The 11,041-nt window shown below is 52.1% G+C and overlaps 1 protein-coding gene and 1 non-coding gene across 3 annotated transcripts; one reads left to right on the top strand and one right to left on the bottom strand.

The window, feature by feature from the left end:
• Nucleotides 1-2,784: 2,784 nt before the first annotated feature.
• LOC119329148 (alpha-glucosidase) lies at nucleotides 2,785-10,139 on the bottom strand. 2 transcript variants are annotated; one of them, XM_037602152.1, is made up of 4 exons: nucleotides 9,885-10,139; nucleotides 4,881-5,542; nucleotides 4,569-4,799; nucleotides 2,785-4,461 (listed from the first exon to the last, which is right to left on the bottom strand). In XM_037602152.1, exons 1-4 carry the CDS (start codon nucleotides 10,106-10,108, stop codon nucleotides 2,933-2,935), a joined length of 2,646 nt encoding a protein of 881 aa, XP_037458049.1. In that variant the 5' UTR covers nucleotides 10,109-10,139; the 3' UTR covers nucleotides 2,785-2,932. The 2 variants fall into 2 exon arrangements, with proteins under 2 accessions (XP_037458049.1, XP_037458048.1); XM_037602151.1 differs by lacking the exon at nucleotides 9,885-10,139 and adding an exon at nucleotides 5,923-6,218.
• Nucleotides 5,615-5,687, top strand: TRNAR-CCG. Its single transcript has one exon. It is a non-coding gene; the product is annotated as a tRNA-Arg (tRNA).
• Nucleotides 10,140-11,041: the final 902 nt, after the last annotated feature.

Here is an 11,041-nt window from a genome sequence, read left to right as displayed (position 1 = left end):
TTCTATTCCTGGACAAAGGCCTTACAGACACTTTACTTGTCAAACAAGCTTGGACGAGGAAAAGTGGACAAAAACCTAGACAGGGTTTAGGAGGGGAATATTGTAAGTTAGTTTTTTTTGTGTGTTTCCAGTATGATTGATTTTTTTTAGTTTTTGTGTGTCTTACATGATGGCATTCTAACCATGTGTTTTCTTCAGTTGTTTCTCAACGTACCAAAATCTTGAAATGTCAAATCAATGCTCTAGCTGTCATCAACCTAAGGGATTTTGTCGTAGATCAGATAGGAGAAGAGAGCTTTCAAAGTATGATGGTTGAAGGTTTTGAAGAATTAATGATAATTGTTTAATACTATTTAGCTTTTTACAGCCCTTTTTTGCTTGTGTTTTTAATGCGCTTTTTTTTATCTCAAAAAAAAAATCATGATGTGGTGCTCTGCTTCTTAGAGAAACTTTGAATAGCCGTGTGTATCTTTTCATGGCAGCTCCGAGTGCTCATGGTCGAAGTTACGGCTTCTTTTATAGAGAAGCACAATGCAAAGACATACATCTGCAGCGCTTTTTGGAAAGCATTTTTTTTAAAGATCTAGCATCGCTGGCATTCATTGATAATAGCAGGAAGTAATAAAAAACAACAAGATGATGAAGGTCCTAGGACCAAAAGATCCAAAGATCAAAAGAAAAAGAAAAAACAACAGCCCTAATATCTGCAACACAATACTCCATACAATCCAACCTAGACAACGCAACTCTGACACGAACGATGAACTACAAAGGAAACTAGGCAAGGTTGGCGTCACGGAGGATCACCGAACAAACCATCTGTCACGCGTCATCGTATACCACCGGCCCTCTACCGCGGCTTCGACTTCACAGGAATAGGCAGTCGAGGCACTCCCACGGACACGTCGGAGAAGAAGAGCCGACTACCATGACCAAGGCCACGCCTTCGACATTGCTCACCGCCGTCATCGTTGCCACAGAAGTCACCGTGCACGTTCAGTTGTAGGAAGCACCAAAGGGATCAAAGTCTTTAAGACGGCGCCCTAAAGAGGGGAACGACGTTGAAGACGACGCCACCGCCCGACCCTGCAGTAGGATCTGGGTTTTCACCCGAAGGACTTGATCCGAGAGTAATGGCTTGGAGATCCTCGACGACGCCTCCAAGGAGGATAGCGAAGCCCACGGGCGCCGTCGTCGCCGGCCGGTCAGCACCGGCCAGGCTTTCACCCGGAGCAGCCACTCTCCCGCGCAGTAGGCCGAGGTCGACCCGTACCTCCATTGGACCGCGCACCCCCACACAGCGAGCACGCCATTGCTGTGCAGGGCTACCAGCTAGCCTCCCCAACGACAGGCCTGCAGAGACCAAATCGGGTCCTGCATCCCGTATCCGACCGCGGCCAGAGCCTCCTTGCTCCAACAAGCGGTAGCCGGTCACCACCAGCAGTGCCCCTCCAGGGCCGCCAGCCATGGACGACCTGGCAGATCCAGGCCACCCGACACTTGGCTGCCCCCTCGCACCCTCGACGCGCCCGCAGCATCTCCTTGCGTGGCCACGCCCGCCGCAACCCTCGTGTGTCGTCCCTCTCCTTCCAGCACCAGATCCCGCGCACCTGAGCCCGGATCCGCAGCCTCCCCCGTCACAGCCATGCGGAGCCTCCGGGACGTCCTCCTCAACGCGCTAGATCCGCGCGCAGGCCCAACCACGCCGGCGCCCACGCAGTCACGCAGGCCCACCGCTTCACGGGAGCGAGCAGCCTCGCGCCGCCCGACACGCGCTCACCACCACGCCCGCCCGCCCCTGCAGCATGGCTCCTCCCCTCCGTCGCGCGCAGGCCAGATCCGCGTGCGCCCCGCGCGAGCAGCCGCGCCACATCCTTCTTCCGTCGCGCAGGCCGACGACCGCACCGCCCGTGCGCCCGACTGGCGCGCCGGCCCGCCTCCCGCACAGCCGCCGCAGCCAGCCACTCGCCGTGAACTGCCCCTGCAGCAAACCTCCCTCCACGCGCCACCCCGGGCCGCCGTGTCGCGCACGCGAGCCGCCGCGCTGCCATGGCCCCGCCCTATGCCGTCCTTGGCAGCCTCCTCGCCAAATTTGCAGACGAGGGAGATGAGAGGGCCCCGCCGCCACCTTCACCGGAGCCGACGCGGCCTTTGCCGGCCGCTCCTTCGGCGGCGGTGAGCCAAGGGGAGGGTGGAAAGGGGGGGAGGGGGTGGCGGCGCCGATCTAGGGTTTCCCCTGGCGACGCGGGGGACGAGGCTAGTACTTCATTTGGTTAGTTCACTTTGGAAAGCACATAGTATAGAGCTAGGTGATATTGTTCATTTTGATCCGGTTGCTTGAGGTAACTTATTTAACTTTGAGGTGTTTGATGAAGGGGGGATCAAAAGATGGATGATTACAATCCTGGTATAACTTTTGTCTTCATTTTTCCTTCATTTTATTATTTTTTATTGTTTATGTAGAATATTTTTTTGAAAACATTCATGTTTTTCTCCTTTTCCTTCTCTCACAGGCATGTTTATTATTATTATTATTTTATTGTTTATATAGAATACTTTTCTTTTTTGTATTTTAAATTTTTAGTTGGATCTTCAAATTTAGTTGAAAATTTTGGTCCTTTGGATGAAATGAAAACTTTAATCGCTGAATTTCAGTGAAATTCGATGATTTCGGCAAAAGCTGAAATATTTCTGAAACTGAAATTTCCTTGGGCACGCCACGGCAGGTCGCACTGCCCGTTTGTGATACGAGAATTGCTTCAATTATTCGTGAACTGAAAGCCGTTCAACGTCAAAAACATCAATTCTTCATGAACTAGCAAAATAATCATGCCATTATATCTCATTTTCGAATTGAAGCCATTCATCTGGACTTTAATTTCTCGTCTTTATTCAATTAATGTTATGCTCCAAATCTGAAATTGCCTAAATCTCAATAGGACACGGCGACCTTCAGCTCGAACTCCTCCCCGACGACCAGCGACAGCCCGCCGATGTGGGCGACGCCGCCGAGTCCTCCTGCGTTCTGGTACCGTGTGCCGGCTGGCGAGCTCGGCTCCACCTCCGCGCCGTTGACGTGGACGGTGAGCTTCTTCGGCGCCGCCGGCGACCGGTGGCCCATGAGCACCACCTTGCTGATCACCAGCGTCCTGGTCTGTGCGTACGAGTTGTGCACCACCTCCGACCTCACTTTGATGGACCCGTCGCTCCCCGTTGCGCAGCTGAACCTTACCAGGCTCCAATCGCTTCTGCCGCCCATCTCCGGCGACTCGCCGTCGTCCAGGAAAAGGTCCCCGCTGGCCGTGCCGTCCTCAGCGAGCGCGACCAGGAGGTGGAACGCGGTCCGGCGCGCGCGCGAGGTCGTCAGCGCGCTCTGCTGCAGCGGCAGGATGGTTCCGCCGGCCACGTGCACGTTCACCGTGTCGGCCGGCGCCGGGAGCGTGACGTGCTCGCCGGTCTTCGTTGCGACGGTGAGGGAGTGGTCGTAGAGGCTGAACCACCGGCCCGCGGGGAAGTAGGCGTCGACGGTGGTGGCGCCCGGCTCGAGCACCGGCGAGACGAGCACGCCGCGGCCGAGCAGGAACTGCCTGTCCACGCCGTACGTGGCGACGTCGTGCGGGTAGGAGAAGAAGAGCGGCCGCGCGATGGGCGCCCCCGTCGTGTGCGCCTCGTACATGAGCGTGTAGAAGTAAGGCAGCAGCTGGTACCGGAGCCCGAGCGCCTTCCTCGCCGACGCCGCCACAGACGGCCACAGGTACAGCTCTCGCCGGACGGTGAAGATCGCCGAGTGGTCCCTCGAGAACGGGTAGAAGGCGCCGAGCTGGATCCACCGGCCGCAGAGCTCCTCTGTCGTGTCGCCGTTGAAGCCGCAGATGTCGGCGCCGATCATGGGCATGCCGAACAGGCCGAAGCTGAGCATGGTGTTGATGGAGTAGCGGAGGTCGCCCCACGTGGCGGCGTTGTCGCCAGTCCAGTGCGCCGTGTACCGGCCGGAGCCGACGAAGGTGGACCTGCTGAGCACGAAGGGGCGGCGGCCGGTGTCCCTCAGCAGCGCGCGGTGCGTGGCGCGGGCCTCGAGGAGGCCGAAGAGGTTGTGCGCGTCGTACTCGGTGACGCCGCCGTAGTGCACGGCGGAGGCCGGCACCGTCTTGTTATTGATGGGGCGGTGCGTGCCGTTGTTGTTGATCCGGTAGGGCGGGTCGTCGAGCGCGTTCATCGGCTCCGGGTTGTAGAAGTTGGAGATCTCGTTCATGTCGATCCACAGCCCGTCGACGGGGATGGTCCGGCGGAAGAGGGAGATCTCCCGCGCCCAGAACTCGGCGGCGCGCGGGTGCATGAAGTCCGGGAAGTAGACGTCGCCGGGCCACACGTTGCCGAGGAAGTTGGTGCCGTTCCGCTTCAGGAAGATGTCCTGCTGCATCCCGCGGACGAACGTCCCGTACGTCGCGTCGATGCGGATCCCTGTCATCATCGGTAAATACATCAGCGACGGTGCCACCATTTTGAGAGCTCCATTTTGCTGCTACGTTTGATCGGTCGACTCGATCGTGTCGCGTGTATGTATGGACCTGGGTCTAGGATGAGGACGTATTTCTGGGCGTTGCGGTGAAGCCGGTCGACGAACGGCCGGAGCTCGGCGGCGGTGAAGTTCACGTGGTCCAGGGTGAAGTCCTTGAAGCCGTCCATGTAGTCGATGTCCGTCCACATCACCTCCAGCGGGATCCTGGCCTTGGCGTAGCCGGCCACCACGCGCTCCAGGTCAGACACGTTCAGGTACCCGTACCGGCACTGGTGGAACCCTGCAACCAACCAAACACATTCAGATGCATGAAGATACAGAGCGCATAGTTTGCAGAGTACAAGCAGATGTTGCGGCGTACCGAAGGACCAATAGGGCATGGGGGCAGGGCGGCCGATGAGCTGGGTGTACTGGTCGACGACGGCGAGCGGGGAGGGGCCGGCGAAGAAGTAGAAGTCGAGGACGCCGCCGATGACCTTGTAGGTGACGTAGGACCCGCCGTAGAGCACGTCCATGCCGTTGCTGCTGAGCAGGAGCACGCCGTGGGCGGCCCCCGGCGGCCGCACGTCCATGTAGAAGGGGTGCGCGCCGTAGAGGTTGACGTCCACGTGGGCCGCACCGATGTCGGCGTTCCAGAGCGTGAAGGTGTCGTTGTGCCGCAGCCGGAACGAGCCCTTCGTCTGCTCGCCCAGCCCGTACAGCGACGCCCGGCCCGCCGGCAGCGCCGACGTCACCTCCAGGTACTTGTCCCGGAAGACGAGGCCGGGGGCGGTGTCGAAGAGCACGTCGCCGGTGGAGCGGCGGGACACGGTGAAGCGGAACGGGGAGGCGTGGACGGTGAGGACGAGGTCGGAGCCCGCGGCGGACAGGACGCGGCTGCCCTGGAGCGGCGTCGAGGAGGCGGGCGGCGCGTTGTGGAGGTCGTCCTCCGGCGCCGGGCGCGGGATGATGTCCTGCGGCACCTCCCATCGCGGGCGGTCGCCGTCGGTGATGCGCACGCGCAGCCGGCTGTCCGTCTCGAGGCTGCCACCGGCATCACAAATAAAATGGTGAGAAAATGTACAAGTAAGATGATTACAAGTGGAATATCACAGTGGTCGCATGGCCTAATGGATAAGGCGCTCGCCTCCGGAGCGGGAGATTCTGGGTTCGAGTCCCAGTGTGATCGGTCACTGTAACTTTTTTGCCCTCCTTTTTTTATTCTCGTATATTATATATTACGTCAGCTATATGCGGCATAATGAACTCGAAGCAATCACAAAATGAATTGGCACATTTTTCTGAAGGATCGACTCAATCATGATCGAAGCTGAGGCTCATCAAAGTCACCATACTCCTAACTAACAGACTGTCTACGCACGGGTGGATCGGTATCATACTGAGTTTACTGACATAACACTTGCCTTGCAGTGAGGCAGAGCCTTTGGGCACCAGCCCCGAGCGCCGCGTCCGCCGGCGTCTCGCCGGCAAGCACAAGCTCCAGCCGCGCCGACAGAGCGCTCCCCGACTGGGTCAGCGACACGACGTCGTACCCGCCGCTGCCGTCATCGCCACACGACACGGCGAGGGGGAGGAAGACGAGGAGGAGGAGGAGGATCACGAGGGGCGGAGAACAATCAGCTGGCGCGGACGGCGTCGCCATCGGAGCACCCGCAGCCGCAGGAAAGGGAGGAGGCCGGCCGCGCCAGCTAACAGTGAGTGCAAGACAGATCGGGCTTTGCGAATAAGTAGGCAGTGGCGATCGACCAGCCAATCAATCAGTCGGGAGTCGGGACAGGGAGTGATCGATCGATAGCGATTTTGTCGGTCAGAAAAATATAAATCCTTCGTTTCTTCAGAGGAAGGATACGCGCCACGGCTGAACTGACACGGCACGGCGCTTTGGACCAAGTTTATTAGCAGATCCCGAAGATGATACACGATGTGCTTCTTTTAATATTACTTCCTGAACTAATAATTAGTAGAGCCCGATCCAAATATTGGATCGAATGGAAAAGAAATGTTAGACGAATATTGGAGCTGCTAACTTGCTGCAGTCGCATACGAAATACTATTAATTACTGGCTGTACCGACTGAGATGTTTTTTTTTGGATAGTATTTCGTATGCGACTGCAGCAAATCCACGCACAAATCTGAATAACAAGGTCTGGCCAGATCGAAGATAGCGCCAATAATTCTGATTGGTTTTGGAAAAGAAGTGGAGGAAAATCTGCTTCTACAAATGGATTCCTGACAAGATCATATGCGTGCAAGCTGTTGGCCACAGTGGTTTCAGCATCGTATCGTGTCAAGAGCTAAAGGATCGGGATACTATTGTGTGCCTTTGCGTTTTTGTTGGATCTATATTATACTACTAGTACTACCGTAGTAGTATTTTTTCCTGCCAGTAGCTGGTGGTGAGTTTTGTGGATACAAATGATGTTCATTACATGATCTGAATTGTATTTTTTTTGTAAGCATGTACAGTAGCTTCACTTTTATTCGGTTGTATCACTGTTTGTGGTCTTTGTGAGCTTTATTAATTGAAAGCAGGACGCTTCTTGCGCGTTTTATCTAAAATGAAGTTCAGATGGGGCTACATTGTTTGAAGCTACCGCTGAAAATTTCACTCTCCTTTAATTCGATGGAAAGAAAGAAAAAATTGCAACTTTGTTTACTAAAAAGGAAAATTTTGCACTTTCTGTATAAGAATGCAATTGGTGCAAGAGCAAGTTGCGCTTCTCATTGGACATTTTCATTTTATATATCAAATGAGTTTTAGGAAAATCACAGTCAACGTGGACAAAAATGGTCCAAAAATGTCGTTGAATTGGTACACATAAACAAAATTAGAATTGTTCTAGTAAGGAAGGATGTGTAGGGTAACCATGCAAAGCTTACGCTTCAATCTCAACGTCTCTGTAGGTTTCTCTCATAAGATTAACAAAAAATACTAAGAAGATTCAGATTATTTTTCTTTGTACAATATATGAAAGTAGAAGTTGAAGTATGTGTAATCTAGATGATTCGGGATTTGAGGGTGCAATCATATATACCTAAATAGTTGATCCTCACAACTTTTTTTTTGACATGCACATATGCCACCCACCACAGAACGTCATCTCATTAATTACTATTTTCTTCTATTTATTCAGTTGTTCGCTACATCCCCACTATTTATTTTTTCTACCTTGAGAACCAAGCGCCGCACAAGTGGCTAGTAGGCTAGCCATAGTGGAGGTAACTTAGATAATAACTTAATACATCCCTAGATAATTTTGCCTATGTGGCACGTATTTAATGAGGAAAGAGTTGCTTGTGGTAACATAATATGTTACTGTAACATAGCGCTTCCCGAGGCAAAATGAGTATATGAGCTAATAAATGAAGCCATCTATAACATTACTACTCCCTCCGTTTTTATTTACTCTGCATATTAGAGTTGACTGAAGTCAAACTTCGCAAAGTTTGACCAAGTTTATAGAAAAAAATATAGACATTTATGATAATAAATCTATACGATGTGAAAGTACATTTAATAATAAATCTAATGTTATTGATTTGTTATTGTATATCTTAATATTTTTGTATATAAACTTGGTCAAAGTTTGTAAAGCTTGACTTTGACCAAAGCTAATATGCGAACTAAATAAAAACGGAGGGAGTACTATGTTACTTTGCACTATAAAGGTAGTAACTTAGACTAGTGTTATATGCATGACACTAGTATAAGTTACTCCCCACTATGACCAGCCGTAGAACGGGTGTGCTCGCGGCCCACCAACGTTCGAGTCATGGACTCGGCGCTGTGTGCCTCAGGTGACCCTTTTATATAAAAATAAACCACCAAGGACTAGTCCTGTCCGGTCTCATTTTTTCCTCCTACCCATGCAACTCATCAACATGCCATCTCATCATAGTTTATTTCCACAAATTTGTCCCTATTTTATCTACCCATGTAATTCATCCAAATCAATGAGTCATGAAAGTTTGCCACGTCATCAACATACCATGTCATCGTAGCCAGTCCTCACAATTTATAACTATCTTTTCTATTTATGCAACCCATCCACGTCAATAATCATGCATGTCTATCACGTCATCAACACATCATCTCATCATAGTTAATCCTTGTAATTTATACACATCATCATTCTATCAATTCTAGCATTTGCTCATGCGGCAGCGTGCGGATTATCTTCTACTCCCTCCGTCTCATAATATAAGACGTTTTTACAAGCTGTTAGCTTGCAAAAACATCTTATATTATGGGACGGAGAGAGCAGTATAAAAGGTCCGGAGTCGAGAGATGAAATGTAGACTCCGAAAAGTGTCAAGGGGTTGAAAAGTGGGCATCTCATGCTTAAAATGAAGGGTGTGGATAGGTCTCAGTCGACTGACATTTAACTAAGTCTCAGTCAAATGACATAGAATGTAAGAGAAAAAAAAGAAATTGCATATATCATAATGTAAGTTCTTACGGATATAGAATTGACTGAGACTTAACGGAAAGGTCTAGAGTCATCCACATCATCAGTCTATCAATTGTACCATTTGCTCCCACGGCAAGGTGTGGATTATCTTCTAGTTTAAAAGGTCTAGAGTCAAGTGGTGAAATGTAGACTCCAAAAAGTGTCAAGGGGTTGAAAAGTGGGCATCACATCCCTAGGAATGAAGGCATATAACTTACGGTACCGGACATAGCTACTTGCAATATTGTTTTTTTTTTTGGAAAGAAGCCGGTGCATGACAAAGCAGACAGTGTGCACTCTGGAACTATACGGACCATGCATGCATATATCTCCGATAATGTTAGTTTTGTGACCACCTTATCTGCACCACCTTTATTTTGTTGGCTTTCCTTTGGACGGCGAGGGTTGTGCGAGCATGCATGCATGGGCCAAAAGATGGCGACGGTACGTGTACGTAACGTACGTGACATATCATCTACTCCTACTACGGTGTAGCTGCCTTTTGCCTTGTGGCCGGCCGTTCGTTGATACCGATGGATGATACGGGTGTGTGCGTGACATCTCATCTACCAGCGTAGCTGATTGCTCTCTGATAGATGCCGGCGCGTGCGGTGCGGTTCGAGCGGAGCACAAGTCTTTGGATTGTCTTTGTTGTATTGTAGCTTAGCCCTAGGTCTGGACCAGAAGCATTAGATTTCTAGCGCAGAGAATCAACTCTGTAGACTTGGGCTAAGAAAGTGGTCACGCTCGTCGCTCGATCGTGAGTAATCCGACACGCGGACTGGACACGAATCAGTACGTACTACGAATTAGATTAGACTCTCCCCACTACACGAGGTCCACACAACGCTTGTCTGGTGCAGAAAAAAAGTACTCCAGCATGCGTTGAACCTTTATGTCTGAATGAACGTACCTGGCGTACACGGCGAGCCTCTGCACGTCGCCGGTGGACGACACGCCGCCGGTGGCGGCCGCGGCCTCGGCCTCGGCGCGCAGCCGCCTCCCTCCGTCGTCCACCGCGACGCGGGCGACACGGTACCCGCCGGCGGCGAGCTGCTCCTCCTCCTTGGACGAGCACAAGCGCGACGCAAACAGGCAGAGACACAGGCAGAGGAGCAGCAGCGACCGCGTCGCCATCGGGTCCCGTTGGTGTGAGTGTGTGTGCCGGCCTTGCGCTTGTCGCTGTGTCCATCGGCGAGCGACGGCACCTGTACTTATAGAATCCTCGGCCGTCCAAATGGACCAATCGCGGCCGCTTTGGGTGGCCGTTGGTATCACGGCATGGCATGGGGGAGACGCGAGAGATCAAGGAATCCGGCCGTTGCCGGGCACCGCCCAGGGTAGAACGGTATGGCGCGGTACCGGTCTTCCTTCCAGAGCCCTCGGCGGCGGCTGCGATTCGATGCATCGGGGCCGGTGCCGGCGATAAGATCCAGTGGGCGGTTCCTTGCCGCAACGGTGGCGCGCGGGGCGTGTGGTCTACGGGCGAGCACGTCGTGCGCAGACTCCCGCTGACCGGCCCGCCCGCCCCCTCCTCACCGTGTGCGTTTCTTAATTTCAATTCAATCAATCGTCTGTGTAAGATATGCTAGGCTGGCGCGTATTTCGAGCATACACGGCAGCGTGGATTTTTCTAAACGGAATTGCTAACTCACATCTAGATGAAATTTAAAGATGTCACATCTTAGTCTCTGGCCATTGGATCTGTTTGTTGTAATCTCGTGCAAAAATCTCGATCTTTTGTTTGCCTCGTCGCTGTCGCTCGTTGCACCCCGTCTTTTTTTTCCGGCCCATTCTTGTTTGTTGGCCTGTTATGGTCGTTACGCCAGGGAGGGGCGGGCCACTCTTTTTGTTTCGTTGAAAAAAAAAACTGCATGGTGTGCATGTTCACGTCATATAGCTGGACCATTTTTTTTCTTTCGAGCTTCATTTTCTTGTCTATTTTTTGTGGTGTGTCCACTCACTGCAGAAATTTCATTTGTAAGTTCTTTTTATATTTTTCTTCTTCTTCATTTTTCTCCGTTGTTGCCCTTGTTGACCTGCTGTATGCTGCTGCTCTTTGGCATCTCT

This window comes from Triticum dicoccoides, chromosome 7A (genome assembly GCF_002162155.2).
Source record: "Triticum dicoccoides isolate Atlit2015 ecotype Zavitan chromosome 7A, WEW_v2.0, whole genome shotgun sequence".
In the NCBI taxonomy this organism is placed as follows: domain Eukaryota; kingdom Viridiplantae; phylum Streptophyta; class Magnoliopsida; order Poales; family Poaceae; genus Triticum; species Triticum dicoccoides.
The sequence above is the reverse complement of the archived record's forward strand: the minus strand, read 5'-3'. Positions and strand labels throughout refer to the sequence as shown.